This window comes from Oncorhynchus keta, chromosome 28 (assembly GCF_023373465.1).
Source record: "Oncorhynchus keta strain PuntledgeMale-10-30-2019 chromosome 28, Oket_V2, whole genome shotgun sequence".
Taxonomy (NCBI): Eukaryota; Metazoa; Chordata; class Actinopteri; order Salmoniformes; family Salmonidae; genus Oncorhynchus; species Oncorhynchus keta.
In genome coordinates this window covers 79,856,934-79,874,907 of record NC_068448.1, presented here as the reverse complement: position 1 = coordinate 79,874,907, position 17,974 = coordinate 79,856,934, and the positions used below count along the sequence as shown (strand labels likewise).

Here is a 17,974-nt window from a genome sequence, read left to right as displayed (position 1 = left end):
CTCCCTGTACAGTCCCAGTACACCAGGTCATCTCTCTCCCTGTACAGTCCCAGTACACCAGGTCATCCCTCTCCCTGTACAGTCCCATTACACCAGGTCATCTCTCTCCCTGTACAGTCCCAGTACACCAGGTCATCTCTCTCCCTGTACAGTCCCAGTACACCAGGTCATCCCTCTCCCTGTACAGTCCCATTACACCAGGTCATCTCTCTCCCTGTACAGTCCCATTACACCAGGTCATCTCTCTCCCTGTACAGTCCCATTACACCAGGTCATCTCTCTCCCTGTACAGTCCCATTACACCAGGTCATCTCTCTCCCTGTACAGTCCCATTACACCAGGTCATCTCTCTCCCTGTACAGTCCCAATACACAAGGTCTGTCTATCTGATTGGTTGATGGATGTGAAACATAATGGATCACGTCTGTCTGTCTGATTGGTTGATGGATGTGAAACATAATGGATCACGTCTGTCTGTCTGATTGGTTGATTGATGTCTCACCTTATCCTGCAGCCTTGGAACATGCCCGTCTCCACCAGGTAGGGACACACCAGCGTCATCTTAATGCCGTCCTTATCCGAAGCCTTGATCTCGTGGCTCAGCGACTCGTGGAAGCCGATGGCCCCGAACTTACTGGCGCAGTAATCCTACAGGGGGTCATGAGAGGAAAAGGTGTTAAATCCTGTGTAGCGATCACACTGGAGTAAAGACACAACCCTAGGGTTACACTGGAATAGAACAGGCGTCACCGTTTTAGGTCAATGGCGCCATACTGAGTGGACTGGCGGCCATTCTGACTGTCCCTTATGGGTTTACTAGTCCAATTGCCAAGGTCAGAGGTTCCAAGTCCGTTGTATTACATTGTCTCTCTATGGACACAACGGGTACCCCGTTTAAAACCCCTAGAGCGACAGCTTGGCTTCTATTACATTCTCTCTCTATGGACACAACGGGTACCCCGTTTAAAACCCCTAGAGCGACAGCTTGGCTTCTATTACATTCTCTCTCTATGGACACAACGGGTACCCCGTTTAAAACCCCTAGAGCGACAGCTTGGCTTCTATTACATTCTCTCTCTATGGACACAACGGGTACCCCATTTAAAACCCCTAGAGCGACAGCTTGGCTTCCATTGTGGCCGATCGTGCTGCGAGTGGTTGTCTGGTTCTTCCGATTGGGCCTAAACTGGTTGAATCAACGTTGTTTCCACGGCATTTCAACCCCCCCCCCCAAACAAAAACAACAACAGATTATTTAAAATAAATAAAAATTGACCCAACTTTTGAACCTAAATCCAATGACATTTCAGTTTAGTTTGACGTTAGACATTGAACTGACGTCTGTACCCAGTGGGTTATATCTCCACAGGTCCCTCTGCTTTTAAACAGAGTGTGTTTAACACCTGACCGCACTGCAGTAATGACAGAACATTATCACCCGCTCCCTCGCAGGCTGGGTTCTACTTCCTGTTAGCGACACAGATACGTCCCAAAGGGCGCCCTTCGTCCCTATATAGTGCACTACTTGTGATCAGAAACCTATTGGGACTCCCTATGGGGCCCTAGTCAAAAGTAGTGCACTATATAGGAAATATAATGGCATTTGAAAACACACCACAAAAACACTCCCCACTCCTCCAAATCTCTACAGTCCCTTTGACAGTTTATTTAGCATTCTGTCGCCCTTCATCAGACAGACCAGTGTTGGGTAGAGTCATGGGAGGGAGGGAGGGAGGGAGGGAGGGGGGAGGGGGGGAGGGTACGGGCCCTGCAGGCGCTGGGCTGGGAAGGTTTGATGTGGTTCACCCAGGAACTAATCTTTAAAAAAATAAAACCCCAGCTTGGGCCAACACAGATGCATTGTGGAGAAACAGAGAGAGGATAAGGGTGATGTGACTGTGCCCACGTGACAAGCCTGGCAGACTATGGCTCCTAAATAAATACTCTCTCCTGCCACAAAAAGAAAATCACATTCAAGACATTTATAGGAAAGTATAATAGGGTAGCAAGAACCTGGACTGTGTTCCAGTCCCTTTGTAGAACAACTAAATCATTAAGAATGAGTTCCTTCCTGCCCACTCATTAAAGAGGGAGTCCATGTGTTCTAGAATATTAAAAAGCATTCTAGAAGGCTTCTCTGGAACACACAACAGAGTGACAGCTACAGCCACTCTTCTTATTGTCCCCAGGACAAATGACCACAGAAAATCCTTTTAACACTGACTCAGATAACAGACAAAAAGAAAACGGTGAGGGGCCTGGACGAAAGAGGACCGGAAAAAAAATCTTTTTTTTAAATTTTTTAAGCGAAAACAAAATCACCTCCATTTACAGTGAACCGCCGTGATTACTGAGAGAGCTGTGATGGTTTCACAAAGAGCCTGATGAAGATGTCTCTCTCCCGCAGAGACCTGTCAGCCTGTTCTTCCCTCAGAGCCAAGGGCCCTCCACACCCCCAGCTACAGACAGAGGGCCCCATAACAGGCCCCCCAGACCCCCCCCCCCCCCAGCTACAGACAGAGGGCCCCATAACAGGCCCCCCCCAGCTACAGACAGAGGCCCCCATAACAGGCCCCCCAGACCCCCCAGCTACAGACAGAGGGCCCCATAACAGGCCCCCCAGACCCCCCCCAGCTACAGACAGAGGGCCCCATAACAGCCCCCCCCACAGCTACAGAGCTGTAGATGGCACTACATAGTATAACTGCAGAGAGTCTCCATCACGGGCAGTAACTCACCTCCACACCAGCTGTGCTGAACAGCCCCAGAGAGCTGGCAACCGTCACAATGTGGCCGTGGTTCAGCTCCAACATCTTGGGAAGGAAGGCCTTGGTGGTCTGCATCGGGGAGAGGGGAAGGGAAGAGGGGAGAGGGGAAGGGAGGGTTAGTTTACTGTTGCAGTTTGTCTCTGTCAAAGCCTTTTGATGCTCTCGCTCTCTCTCCCTCTACCTCTCTCTCCCTCTACCTCTCTCTACCTCTACCTCTACCTCTACCTCTCTCTCTCTACCTCTACCTCTCTCTCTCTACCTCCTACCTCTCTACCTCTCTCTCTACCTCTCTCTCTACCTCTCTCTCTACCTCTCTCTCTACCTCTCTCTCTACCTCTCTCTACCTCTCTCTCTACCTCTCTCTACCTCTCTCTACCTCTCTCTACCTCTCTCCCTGTGGTGATCAGAGAAAGAGAGAGACTCTTTGAATTGACTTTCATAAAACAGGCAGAGTGATGTTACTAGAGCTGTAACTTAGTGAGTTTGGGTATTAACGGCTTCCCTGTGAATTTAATGTAGAAAGGAACAGATATTCAACGACAAGGAGAGAGAGACAGATCACACACCCACAGAGGAGAGAGAGACAGATCACACACCCACAGAGGAGAGAGAGACAGATCACACACACCCACAGAGGAGAGAGAGACAGATCACACACACCCACAGAGGAGAGAGAGAGACAGATCACACACCCACAGAGGAGAGAGAGACAGATCACACACCCACAGAGGAGAGAGAGACAGATCACACACACCCACAGAGGAGAGAGAGAGACAGATCACACACACCCACAGAGGAGAGAGAGACAGATCACACACCCACAGAGGAGAGAGAGACAGATCACACACACCCACAGAGGAGAGAGAGACAGATCACACACACCCACAGAGGAGAGAGAGACAGATCACACACCCACAGAGGAGAGAGAGAGACAGATCACACACACCCACAGAGGAGAGAGAGACAGATCACACACACCCACAGAGGAGAGAGAGACAGATCACACACCCACAGAGGAGAGAGAGAGACAGATCACACACCCACAGAGGAGAGAGAGACAGATCACACACCCACAGTGGAGAGAGAGAGACAAGAGAAGAGAGATGGTTTACTGTACGAGTCTGTTCTTTTCCCACACAGGTCCAGTACCCAACGCTGTGCCCAGCTTTAAAAACCTCGCTGACAGAACCAATCACAGCCCCCCCCCCCCTGTTCACTCACCAAGGACCACAATGCAATTCAACCTCTGTCCACGCTCTGCAGTGGTCCAGGGGAACAATCCCCAGAGCGATAGGGGACAGAGAGCGGACAGACTCAGTCGGTACGGCAGCTAATGCAACTACAGTCAGTGAGGTGCTGAGATGGGGAGTAGGGCGAAGTTGCCCCCTAGAAAGCTGATCTCAGGTCAGTTTTTTTGAGACTTCCCTCTAACGTCTAAGGTTAGGATTTAAGGATGTAAACATGTAACACCAGAGGAGACTGGGAGCTCCTAGACTCAAATAGCATCCGGTTTCTTTCAGAGCCCAACGGGCCCTGCTCAACAGTAGTTGGACTATATATAGGGAGGATGCAATCCTAAGATTGAGTAGTAGTTGAGGTAGAACCATCGCGGTTTCCTCAGCAGGCCAGGCAAGGAGTGGAGACAGGCCTCTCCGTGCCAAGATGGCGGTCGGTGAGTAGGGCTATGCGTGCCAAGATGGCGGTGGGTGAGTAGGGCTATGCGTGCCAAGATGGCGGTTGGTGAGTAGGGCTATGCGTGCCAAGATGGCGGTCGGTGAGTAGGGCTATGCGTGCCAAGATGGCGGTCGGTGAGTAGGGCTATGCGTGCCAAGATGGCGGTCGGTGAGTAGGGCTATGCGTGCCAAGATGGCGGTCGGTGAGTAGGGCTATGCGTGCCAAGATGGCGGTCGGTGAGTAGGGCTATGCGTGCCAAGATGGCGGTCGGTGAGTAGGGCTATGCGTGCCAAGATGGCGGTGGGTGAGTAGGGCTATGCGTCAACAGGTACATCAGACAGGACTGGGCCTACCTGTCATCAGGACAGGTGAGTCAGACATGACCGGGCCTACCTGTCATCAGGACAGGTGAGTCAGACATGACCGGGCCTACCTGTCATCAGGACAGGTGACTCAGACATGACCGGGCCTACCTGTCATCAGGACAGGTGACTCAGACATGACTGGGCCTACCTGTCATCAGGACAGGTGTATCAGACATGACTGGGCCTACCTGTCATCAGGACAGGTGATTCAGACATGACTGGGCCTACCTGTCATCAGGACAGGTGTATCAGACATGACTGGGCCTACCTGTCATCAGGACAGGTGTATCAGACATGACTGGGCCTACCTGTCATCAGGACAGGTACATCAGACATGACTGGGAAACTAATATTGTTAAAGATCTGTCTTTCAAGGCCGAACTGTGAGGTCAGAGATGTAAGTGAGACGAACTAACGTGAAGTCGTCCTGAGTTGACCGTCTTTGATAGTTCCAAGACTTGTGATTCTATATCTAGTTAAGTTAAATGGCCATGAAGGCAAACCTCCTGGCTATACGTATAGCAGGCAAAACCGTGACCACTCTACGCCCCAGCCCTCCCATGATGCCCTGCTTCTCAGGAGTGTCGGCCGCGACCTCCATCGACCTCTGACACAAAACGTGTGAAAGCGACCAGGGGCTCATGTCTTACATCAGAGAGGTCCGTAATTGGGCCTCAACGCTCTCAGTTCCACTTAATTACCCAACAGAGCCACTCGGCCTCCCGGGCCCCTTAGCCCGCTGCCTGCCTCTAATTGCTACATACCTCGAAGACAATCTTGCCCACACAAAGCTGCTCGCAGCTGGGGTGTCAGAGTGCATTAGTGCTAGCGTCTGACCAACAGGAATATGAACAAATGTTAGAGAAAGGCCAGATGGTGATTTAATTAGAAGGACCAACCTTAACCGGAGGCTGGAGACAGAACCACAATGTCCTTGGTATAAAAATAAAAAATAAACACCCATAAGGACATTGCTGTATTAATTGCGGCTTGGAGGAAGTGGAGGGTTTGTGTCGTCATAGCAACAGAAGCGGATTCTTGAAGAGGTTGCGAGTGGAAGAAGCACACAGTCAGGTGTTGTGTCTGTACGGTGTGGGCATCATGGGATGTGCATTATTACAACGGCCATCCAAAAAAGGGCATCATCCTTCATTTGCTTCATTATGACATCATTCATGCATAGAAAACAACTCATTAAACCCTTAGTAGGACCATAGTCCATTCTCTTTCCCTGAAACTCCACGACAAAAACCTCACGGCAACTTCACGGTACTCTTCCCTTCCTGAATAGGAGAGCAGTACTCTTCCCTTCCTGAATAGGAGAGCAGTACTCTTCCCTTCCTGAATAGGACAGCAGTACTCTTCCCTTCCTGAATAGGACAGCAGTACTCTTCCCTTCCTGAATAGGACAGCAGTACTCTTCCCTTCCTGAATAGGAGAGCAGTACTCTTCCCTTCCTGAATAGGAGAGCAGTACTCTTCCCTTCCTGAATAGGAGAGCAGTACTCTTCCCTTCCTGAATAGGAGAGCAGTACTCTTCCCTTCCTGAATAGGAGAGCAGTACTCTTCCCTTCCTGAATAGGAGAGCAGTACTCTTCCCTTCCTGAATAGGAGAGCAGTACTCTTCCCTTCCTGAATAGGAGAGCAGTACTCTTCCCTTCCTGAATAGGAGAGCAGTACTCTTCCCTTCCTGAATAGGAGAGCAGTACTCTTCCCTTCCTGAATAGGAGAGCAGTACTCTTCCCTCCCTGAATAGGAGAGCAGTACTCTTCCCTTCCTGAATAGGAGAGCAGTACTCTTCCCTTCCTGAATAGGAGACTAGTACTCTTCCCTTCCTGAATAGGAGACTAGTACTCTTCCCTTCCTGAATAGGAGACTAGTACTCTTCCCTTCCTGAATAGGAGAGCAGTACTCTTCCCTTCCTGAATAGGAGAGCAGTACTCTTCCCTTCCTGAATAGGAGAGCAGTACTCTTCCCTTCCTGAATAGGAGAGCAGTACTCTTCCCTTCCTGAATAGGAGAGCAGTACTCTTCCCTTCCTGAATAGGAGAGCAGTACTCTTCCCTTCCTGAATAGGAGAGCAGTACTCTTCCCTTCCTGAATAGGAGAGCAGTACTCTTCCCTTCCTGAATAGGAGAGCAGTACTCTTCCCTTCCTGAATAGGACAGCAGTACTCTTCCCTTCCTGAATAGGACAGTGTTAGCCCAGCGTAGCCAGTGTAGCGTAGCCCAGCCCAGCCAGTGTAGCGTAGCATAGCCCAGCCCAGCCTAGCCAGTGTAGCGTAGCGTAGCCCAGCCCAGCCTAGCCAGTGTAGCGTAGCCCAGCCCAGCCAGCCAGCCAGCCAGCCTACAGGTGCCCTGGGCCCATATAAAACCAGCCAGCCCAGCCAGTCAGCCAGCCTACAGGTGCCCTGGGCCCATATAAAACCAGCCAGCCCAGCCAGTCAGCCAGCCTACAGGTGCCCTGGGCCCAAGGGGGCCCATATAAAACCAGCCAGCCCAGCCAGTCAGCCAGCCTACAGGTGCCCTGGGCCCAAGGGGGCCCATATAAAACCAGCCAGCCAGTCAGCCAGCCTACAGGTGCCCTGGGCCCAAGGGGGCCCATATAAAACCAGCCAGCCAGTCAGCCAGCCTACAGGTGCCCTGGGCCCAAGGGGGCCCATATAAAACCAGCCAGCCAGCCTACAGGTGCCCTGGGCCCAAGGGGGCCCATATAAAACCAGTCAGCCAGCCTACAGGTGCCCTGGGCCCATATAAAACCAGTCAGCCAGCCTACAGGTGCCCTGGGCCCATATAAAACCAGTCAGCCAGCCTACAGGTGCCCTGGGCTCATATAAAACCAGTCAAGTCTGACCCTTCTGCCTCCTTTCTCTGGGCCGGGCAGGAATGCAGGGAGGGGGGGACTTGGCTCCTGCCACTTGGCATCACGTCAAGCCCATTATCCTTAGACAATAAACCAATTGTCACATTAAGTGGTTCAGACAGCAGCTGACCATTAGCCTCTCGTCTAATCTAGCCTGGAGGAAGTGACGACCTTCCTTTTCCTGTTCGCGCTCCTTTTTGGTTTCCCACCATGCCATTCTCCACGGAGCGTCCCACGACATGGGTACTGAGATGGGAGGGACACTGCATCACACACACTGAATACCCTGATTAAGATTGTGTCAGTGATACTATATCTATAGTATATATATATCTATACTATATCTATAGTACAGTGATATCTATAGTTATTTTTCACTACTTAATCTTAATTCAAGGCGGAAAACTCTGTACCTCCTCTCTGGACTCCAGCCAGAACGTTCCATATCCACTTACTCCGAGTGTGTGTGTTCGTGTGTGTGTGTGTGTGTGTGTGTGTGTGTGTGTGTGTGTGTGTTCGTGTGTTCGTGTGTTCGTGTGTGTGTGTTCGTGTGTGTGTGTGTGTGTGTGTGTTCGTGTGTGTGTGTTCGTGTGTGTGTGTTCGTGTGTGTGTTCGTGTGTGTGTTCGTGTGTGTGTGTTCGTGTGTGTGTGTGTGTGTGTGTGTGTTCGTGTGTGTCCATCTACTCCCATTTTCTTAACACTACCAGGCCAGCTGTTGAGTTATCAGGCATCATCAAGTCAATAAAGGAGTACACCCCCCCCCCCTCCTCCTCCCTTCAACACAGGAAAGTGAAAGCGCCAGAGATCTGAGTCAGCGCCGGCTGATCCGTGACCGAATGGTCAGAGCTGGACCCGGTGACTCCCATCCTGGGCCGGGCCCTCTGAATCAGGCCTTGGGGATAACGGGAGCCACCAGGGGCCCTAGGAGGAGAGCACTGTGTGTTAACAGTCTGGCAGACTCATGCTTAGATAACCCACCCACTTCCTGCTCGCGTCACTATCGGAGCTGCATTCCCACAACACACGCAGGCAAACCCTCAGACACATGTTAAAGAAATAGCCTCTCCTTCTCCCATCTGGACTTGCCCCTTAGTCTCCCTCTACAGTTTCTACACTTGGAGCGTTTTAGTTGGAGTCAGAGCAGGGAACCACCTGCCAGGTCACGTTGGATCAGGGCGGGGAGGAAGAGATGGGAGGGGAGGAGACGGGAGGGGAGGAAGAGATGGGAGGGGAGGAAGAGATGGGAGGGGAGGAAGAGATGGGAGGGGAGGAAGAGATGGGAGGGGAGGAAGAGATGGGAGGAGGGAGACGGGAGGGGAGGAAGAGATGGGAGGGGAGGAAGAGATGGGAGGGGAGGAGACGGGAGGGGAGGAAGAGATGGGAGGAGAGGAGACGGGAGGGGAGGAAGAGATGGGAGAAGACGGGAGGGGAGGAAGAGATGGGAGAAGACGGGAGGGGAGGAAGAGATGGGAGAAGACGGGAGGGGAGGAAGAGATGGGAGAAGACGGGAGGGGAGGAAGAGATGGGAGAAGACGGGAGGGGAGGAAGAGATGGGAGAAGACGGGAGGGGAGGAAGAGATGGGAGAAGACGGGAGGTCGGTGCTGGTTGAGAGGCCAGTGAAGGAGAGGAAGACTTCAAACTTCACTCTCAGGGCCAGACTTGAGCGTCATTCAGCGTGCAAAGATGCAGAGATGTGATAGCTGTCACAAAGGAGAGGCCCAGACTATGTGCTTTAGGGGTAGCAGTTATCTGATAATCATTCACAACTGTTACCCTGGGTGGGCCAAGCTACTGCCAGCCTGCAGGATATTAGTTGGCTCAATAATAATCAAAATGTCGTAGAAAGAAAATATACAGAATGGAGACTTCTGGAGAATTTCTTTATTATTTTCCTGTTCAGAAAACATCAAGTTAGAATAGACAACAGGCGGTTTATGGCCAAAGCAGAGAGACGAGAAAACAGTCTCTCTGTAAACTGACACAACAACTGGACCACTTTCCCTGATTTTCATCTGTTATTTCTGGCAAACACGAGAAGAAACCACCGAGTATACAGTTTTAAAAGCAACAAACTAGTTTTAACGTCCTCAAACTAATATATATATAAATATATGACGAGCCCGAAATCGCATTAGTTGTTGTCTCGTGGTATGGATGAACCCTATATACCTGTACCCTACCAACCCAACACACAGGATAATCTGTACCCTACCAACACAGGATAATCTGTACCCTACCAACACAACACACAGGATAATCTGTACCCTACCAACCCAACACACAGGATAATCTGTACCCTACCAACACAGGATAATCTGTACCCTACCAACACAACACACAGGATAATCTGTACCCTACCAACCCAACACACAGGATAATCTGTACCCTACCAACACAGGATAATCTGTACCCTACCAACACAGGATAATCTGTACCCTACCAACACAACACACAGGATAATCTGTACCCTACCAACACAGGATAATCTGTACCCTACCAACACAGGATAATCTGTACCCTACCAACACAACACACAGGATAATCTGTACCCTACCAACACAACACACAGGATAATCTGTACCCTACCAACACAACACACAGGATAATCTGTACCCTACCAACACAGGATAATCTGTCCCCTACCAACACAACACACAGGATAATCTGCAACCTACCAACACAGGATAATCTGTACCCTACCAACACAACACACAGGATAATCTGTCCCCTACCAACACAACACACAGGATAATCTGTACCCTACCAACACAGGATAATCTGTACCCTACCAACACATAATCTGTACCCTACCAACACAGGATAATCTGTACCCTACCAACACAGCACACAGGATAATCTGTCCCCTACCAACACAACACACAGGATAATCTGTACCCTACCAACACAGGATAATCTGTACCCTACCAACACATAATCTGTACCCTACCAACACAGGATAATCTGTACCCTACCAACACAGCACACAGGATAATCTGTCCCCTACCAACACAACACACAGGATAATCTGTACCCTACCAACACAGGATAATCTGTACCCTACCAACACAACACACAGGATAAGATGTACCCTACCAACCCAACACACAGGATAATCTGCACCCTACCAACACAGGATAATCTGCACCCTACCAACCCAACACACAGGATAATCTGTCCCCTACCAACACAACACACAGGATAATCTGTACCCTACCAACACAGGATAATCTGCACCCTACCAACACAGGATAATCTGCACCCTACCAACCCAACACACAGGATAATCTGTACCCTACCAACACAGGATAATCTGTCCCCTACCAACACAGGATAATCTGTCCCCTACCAACACAGGATAATCTCCCTACATGCAGGTGGTCTACGGCAGCAGCGTGTTTGTGTAAGAGAGGAGCTCTGCGGGACTATGTAGTGCACTACTTCTGACGAGAGCCTTACGGTACACCAGATAGAGAGCAGAGGGCCATTTGGGACTCAGCCGACAGGTTCCCAAGTTGGTCCAAAGCTCTATTCATCCAGCTGGCATCTTTAATGAACCACATCCTCCATTCTGACATACTGGTCTGTCCATATTCATTAGGCCCTGCTTTCATCTCCCCTCTCCCCCTCCCTCCCCCTCTCTCCCCCTCTCTCCCTCTCCCTCTCCCTCCCCCTCCTCCTCCCTCCTCCCTCCCCCCTCTCTCCCTCCCCCTCTCTCCCTCCTCCCTCCCTCCCCTCTCTCCCTCCCTCCCCCCCCCTCCCTCCTCCCTCCCTCCCCCTCCCCCCCCTCCCTCCCCCCTCCCTCCCTCCCCCCTCTCCCTCCCCTCCCTCCCCCTCCTCCCTCCTCCCCCCCCTCCATCCCCCTCTCTCCCCCTCTCTCCCTCCCCCTCTCTCCCTCTGCACAGAACAAGAGAAAACAAAAGCAGGAGAAGCCTTAATGAGAATCTACTACCACACCACAGGATTCGAAAGGGCACCCTATTCCCTATTTTAGTGCACCCTATTCCCTATTTTAGTGCACCCTATTCCCTATTTTAGTGCACCCCATGTATAGAGAATAGGGTGCAATTTGAGACATAACCTAACGGTAACAGAGCTGAGGAGGAGTGGGGCTGGGGAGAGGCAGTCTATAACCTGTCTCCTACATGACCCAGGGGATCTTCACTAAGTTAATAGGTGGGTCATAGATAACCTGTCTCCTACATGACCCAGGGGATCTTCACTAAGTTAATAGGTGGGTCATAGATAACCTGTCTCCTACATGACCCAGGGGATCTTCACTAAGTTAATAGGTGGGTCATAGATAACCTGTCTCCTACATGACCCAGGGGATCTTCACTAAGTTAATAGGTGGGTCATAGATAACCTGTCTCCTACATGACCCAGGGGATCTTCACTAAGTTAATAGGTGGGTCATAGATAACCTGTCTCCTACATGACCCAGGGGATCTTCACTAAGTTAATAGGTGGGTCATAGATAACCTGTCTCCTACATGACCCAGGGGATCTTCACTAAGTTAATAGGTGGGTCATAGATAACCTGTCTCCTACATGACCCAGGGGATCTTCACTAAGTTAATAGGTGGGTCATAGATAACCTGTCTCCTACATGACCCAGGGGATCTTCACTAAGTTAATAGGTACGTGGCACATTGGACAGACAAGAGACTGTTCATGCTCAACTTATATAGAATCACATCATATGGGGTGATTGACAATGAAACAGACTGTTTCTCCACTCAAAGCCATTTGGCAAACAAACACTCCATTCAACCAGCGCACCGTGTTCATCGCCTCCACGTGACACAAACAAATATGGCCGATTGTGAGTGTAACGCAACCTAGTCAAGCTGTGCCGTAAAAGAGCCTCCTGGTTCTTTTGGAGGGAGTTGGCTTTCTGCAGGTTTCTGAACAAATTGCCCCCCCCATCACAACTGCCTCACCACAGGGGTGGTCATCTCAACAATGCTCTACGCACCCCCCAGAATGGACTCGTTTACTAACATGAGCTTAATTAGAGGGTTGGGGGGCCTAATAAAAACAAGCGACCCCCACCCACCCTCCTCACATCCCCACCCTGCAGACAGGATGTGCCCTTTCAAATGGGTTTTTAATTAACTACTCTGGTCAAGCAGATTGTGTGTGTGTGTGTGTGTGTGTAGACGGTACAGATCGTTTGCCTGCGTACATTTTGTAAAGTATCCCGTTCATCACTACAACGAGGACAGAGATGTGTGTGTGTGAGATGTGTGCATTCTCCGTCATCTCCGAGGTTCATCTAGTCTTGAAGATAAATATTCATGTTGGCAGGCGAGGAAGAGGGAAAACAAATGGAGAAGTCTCTCTGTTCCAAATGGTTCCCTATAGAGTGCACTACTTTTGACCAGGGTCCATAGGGCTCTGGTTAGAAGTAGTGCACTACTAGGGAATAGGGTGCAATTTTGGAACACTAGCTCTTTTTCTGCCTGCCAAACAGCTGTCTTCAGTTGTAACATCAAACCCAACATCTCTCTCTCTCTCTCTCTTTCTCTTTCTCTCTCTCAGGTTGGGAGAGGAGAGCTGTTCTGCACAGACTGAAGATACAGAGTAACTATTTATGGTCATTTACCATGCACCCCTTAAATGAACCAGATTTCGGCACACACATTATGAAGAAGCATTCCTATAAAAAGCTGTCAAGAGCAGCAAAGAGTTTTAAACTACGCGGGTCCTTATAGATGTTTTAAACTTATGGATGTTTTAAACTATGCGGGTCCTTATAGATGTTTTAAACTACGCAGGTCCTTATAGATGTTTTAAACTACGCGGGTCCTTATAGATGTTTTAAACTACGCGGGTCCTTATAGATGTTTTAAACTTATGGATGTTTTAAACTATGTGGGTCCTTATAGATGTTTTAAACTACGCGGGTCCTTATAGATGTTTTAAACTACGCGGGTCCTTATAGATGTTTTAAACTTATAGATGTTTTAAACTACGGGGGTCCTTATAGATGTTTTAAACTACGCGGGTCCTTATAGATGTTTTAAACTACGCGGGTCCTTATAGATGTTTTAAACTTATAGATGTTTTAAACTACGGGGGTCCTTATAGATGTTTTAAACTACGCGGGTCCTTATAGATGTTTTAAACTACGCAGGTCCTTATAGATGTTTTAAACTACGCGGGTCCTTATAGATGTTTTAAACTACGCAGGTCCTTATAGATGTTTTAAACTACGCAGGTCCTTATAGATGTTTTAAACTACACAGGTCCTTATAGATGTTTTAAACTACGCGGGTCCTTATAGATGTTTTAAACTACGCGGGTCCTTGACAACACGGCCAAGTTATTTCAATGACAAAAGGAAAAATACAACTATAAAAACTAAAAGGACTTTAAACACCATTTCACCACCCATTGATGGTTCATGTTAATGTAATGAAGGTGATACTGATTCAGATGACAGTAGGTACGGGGGACAGGGATGACAGCAGGTACGGGGGACAGGGATGACAGCAGGTACGGGGGACAGGGATGACAGCAGGTACGGGGGACAGGGATGACAGTAGGTACGGGGGACAGGGATGACAGCAGGTACGGGGGACAGGGATGACAGTAGGTACGGGGGACAGGGATGACAGTACAGTAGGTATGGGGACAGGGATGACAGTAGGTACGGGGGACAGGGATGACAGTAGGTACGGGGGACAGGGATGACAGTAGGTACGGGGGACAGGGATGACAGGTAGGACGGGGGATAGGGATGACAGGTATGGGGGACAGGGGACAGGGATGACAGTAGGTACGGGGGACAGGGATGACAGTAGGTACGGGGACAGGGATGACAGTAGGTACGGGGGACAGGGATGACAGGTACGGGGGATAGGGATGACAGGTTGGGGGACAGGGATGACAGTAGAGTAGGTATGAGGGACAGGGATGATAGTAGATACGGGGGACAGGGATGACAGTAGGTACGGGGGACAGGGATGACAGCAGGTACAGGGGACAGGGATGACAGCAGGTACGGGGGACAGGGATGACAGCAGGTACGGGGGACAGGGATGACAGTAGGTATGAAGGACAGGGATGACAGTAGAGTAGGTATGAGGGACAAGGATGACAGTTGGTATGGGGACAGGGATGACAGTAGGTATGGGGACCGGGATGACAGTACAGTAGGTATGGGAACAGGGATGACAGTAGGTATGAGGGACAGGGATGACAGTAGGTATGGGGACAGGGATGACAGTAGGTATGGGGACAGGGATGACAGTAGGTACGAGGGACAGGGATGACAGTAGGTACGAGGGACAGGGATGACAGTAGGTACGAGGGACAGGGATGACAGTAGGTACGAGGGACAGGGATGACAGTAGGTATGGGGGACAGGGATGACAGTAGGTACGGGGGACAGGGATGACAGTAGGTACAGGGGACAGGGATGACAGTAGGTACGGGGGACAGGGATGACAGTAGGTACGGGGGACAGGGATGACAGTAGGTATGAGGGACAGGGATGGGGGACTCACCCAGAAGTGTGCGTGGCAGTTGACCCGCATGGTGCGTTCGATCAGCTCGTCAGGACACTCCAGGAGATGGTGACCAGAGACCACGCCAGCGTTGTTTATTAACATGTCCACGTTGCCCACCTCCCGACGCACCTTCTCCGCCGTGGAGTACACACTCTCCCGCTTGCCCACGTCACACACGTACGTGTACACCTGCGGCTGGAAGGGAGGGATCTCTTCTAACCCTCCAACTGCGCCTGGAGTGAGAGAGAGGGGGGGGGGGGGGGAGTGAGAACGGACGACAGCACAGCGGCACTGGACTACAGACAGACAGCCAAAGCAGTGCAAATCAAAGTAATAAAAAAAAAAAAAACATTTAAAATCAAGCCATCGAAAATCATTTTAAAGGTTTATGGAAAAGTCTGAACTTTAGATTTGCTTTGCAACAGTTCTGGAATGTATAATTTTCAGCCCTCTAGATGTGGTGGTAGGTCGGCTAAAATAAAACCCCGAAACATTTCATCTCCTTGTGCTATACTAGTATCCGTATGGGGATGTGTGAAACGTGCACTGCCCGAAGTGTCCCACACTTGCGCCAGTGACGAGATAACTTTTCGCGTTGCGCCGACTGGTAAGATGCTTCAGGAGGGCGGTTACGTGCTTAGCAAGGCAGAGGTAACGTTACTGGGTTCTGTGTGATCCGAATCAGGACGAAGTGGTACTCTCTAAGCAGGCAGCGTGACGTTCTTTACACTAATACCGCATAGACCCACACACACGCGGAGACAGAGAGAGAGAGAGAGAGAGAGAGAGAGAGAGAGAGAGAGAGAGAGAGAGAGAGAGAGAGAGAGAGAGAGAGAGTGAGAGACACACAGAGAGAGAGAGTGGGAGACACAGAGAGAGAGAGAGTGGGAGACACAGAGAGAGAGAGACAGAGAGAGAGAGAGAGTGGGAGACACAGAGAGAGAGAGAGAGAGAGAGAGAGAGAGAGAGACAGAGAGAGAGAGAGAGAGAGAGAGACAGAGACAGAGAGTGGGAGACAGAGAGAGAGAGAGAGAGAGAGAGAGAGAGAGAGAGAGAGAGAGAGAGAGAGAGAGAGAGAGAGAGAGAGAGAGAGAGAGACAGAGAGAGACAGAGAGAGAGAGACAGAGAGAGAGAGACAGAGAGAGAGAGAGTGAGAGTGAGAGAGTGAGAGTGAGAGACAGAGACAGAGAGAGAGAGTGAGAGACAGAGAGAGAGAGAGTGAGAGACAGAGACAGAGACAGAGAGAGTGAGAGAGAGAGTGAGAGACAGAGAGAGAGAGTGAGAGACAGAGAGAGAGAGTGAGAGACAGAGAGAGAGAGAGTGAGAGACAGAGAGAGAGAGTGAGTGATAACTTTGGACAGGGAGCTATCGGACTTTAGTACCGGAGCAGGCTACTGATCGAAGTTAAGTTCTCCGCAGAATTTTTCATCCCAGCTACCGATCTAATAGGCTACAGCAATGTGCTATTATAATAAACTAAAGTCGACAGTAAATAGTTGGCTTAAAAACATTAAATGTTTAAACAGGATACGATCTTGTTTGTACAATGTTGCGATCAATAGAATAAACAATGTCATCTAGGGTGACCCCGACCAGACACGACGTTATCAAGCTGACCGCCTCTGTACAGTAGCCTACAGGAGAAAAATAAGTGCTGCAAGTATCCGGTGACAGAAAAATAAGTCCGGTGACAGATATTTTCAGGCAACGAACTCACCGTCTCTGGACATCGGGGTTTCACTGTCCAGTTCTCGGTAGATTTCCCGTACCAACTCCGCCGTCTCTTCGTTGCTTTGGCTGTTGATGTCCCACAGCACCAATACTGCCCGTCTCCGAGCGAACTCCTTGGCGAACAGCCGACCCAGACCGCTTCCAGCCCCGGTGATCACACACACCTGTCCCGCTACACTCTTCTCCTTCGGTCGCACCACCCATTTCGCCCCGGCGGTAACAAAAGCCCAGAGCACTTTCAAAATGACCACAAAGAACTCGGCAAGAATTACCATCGTATTCATCATCTTGAGCAAGATAATGAAATAAATTAAAAACGGAGATACACTTTTATAGAAAGCGCACGCACAGTTCTTTATCCTATTGTGGTTTGAATGACAAGTCAGTTATAGCTTATAAAGTTGTGATATGTTCAGCTATGTACCGAACTGACTAGTAAACGAATTAAACTAATATAGCCTGTGTTGTTTCTGAAACAAAACTCTCAGAATACTGTCAATTCAAAACGCCTTAAAGAGAAGGTCTATTAGACGGCTTTTTCTTAAATAAATTATCCCAAGACTGCAAAATAAATCAGCTAATAATTGAATCAATAAACGCAAACCTAAAAAATAAAATAAAAAATAAAATGTAGGCTATCTGCTTTTCAAAAGTTTCTTCTCGATCGCGCAGAGTCTCAGCTTTCACAAGTCCGCAAAGATTCAGCTCGGACGGAGTCGCGAATAGAAACACTGTCAGTGTGTTGCGCCCTTCCCTCTGTTGCAGTGACAGCCCTTCCTTCACCTACTCTCAGAACACAACAGTGGCTGAAGCGCTTCTGAACCAGTCTGCCCATCAATGGACCCTTATAGGACCGGGTCCGGAGCGCCTGACAGAAATACGACGCGTCGGAACACGTCAGATCATCCCTGAGATAAGAGCAGAAGGCGCGTCGTGGAAACTGGAGGAGGACTATAGCGCTCTTGTGCCACCTGTGGGAAATTTTGCATAAGTGTTGTCAGATGAATGAAGGGAGAGGGAAAACGTTGTAACAACATGTGTTATTCAACAATTAGCCATTG

General features: G+C 49.7%; 1 protein-coding gene and 1 long non-coding RNA gene across 9 annotated transcripts in view; one reads left to right on the top strand and one right to left on the bottom strand.

Annotated features, from left to right (window-relative positions):
• LOC127912954 (uncharacterized) overlaps nt 1-192 on the top strand; it is a 1,927-nt gene extending 1,735 nt beyond the window's left edge. For 3 of the 5 annotated variants that reach the window (XR_008084231.1, XR_008084228.1, XR_008084230.1), the window contains exon 3: nt 1-47. This exon is cut by the window's left edge and continues 44 nt beyond it. This is a non-coding gene — a long non-coding RNA (uncharacterized LOC127912954). The other 2 variants (XR_008084229.1, XR_008084227.1) reach the window with 2 other exon arrangements.
• LOC127912942 (retinol dehydrogenase 10-A) overlaps nt 1-17,756 on the bottom strand; it is a 25,317-nt gene extending 7,561 nt beyond the window's left edge. For all 4 annotated transcript variants that reach the window (XM_052484072.1, XM_052484073.1, XM_052484074.1 and 1 more), the window contains exons 1-4: nt 16,900-17,756; nt 15,180-15,415; nt 2,739-2,837; nt 503-648 (exon numbers count right to left, since the gene is read on the bottom strand). In XM_052484072.1, the coding sequence (XP_052340032.1) occupies nt 503-648; nt 2,739-2,837; nt 15,180-15,415; nt 16,900-17,200 (782 nt within the window). In that variant the 5' untranslated portion in view covers nt 17,201-17,756. The remainder of the gene's footprint in view (nt 1-502; nt 649-2,738; nt 2,838-15,179; nt 15,416-16,899) is intronic.
• Between the last annotated feature and the right edge of the window lie 218 nt (nt 17,757-17,974).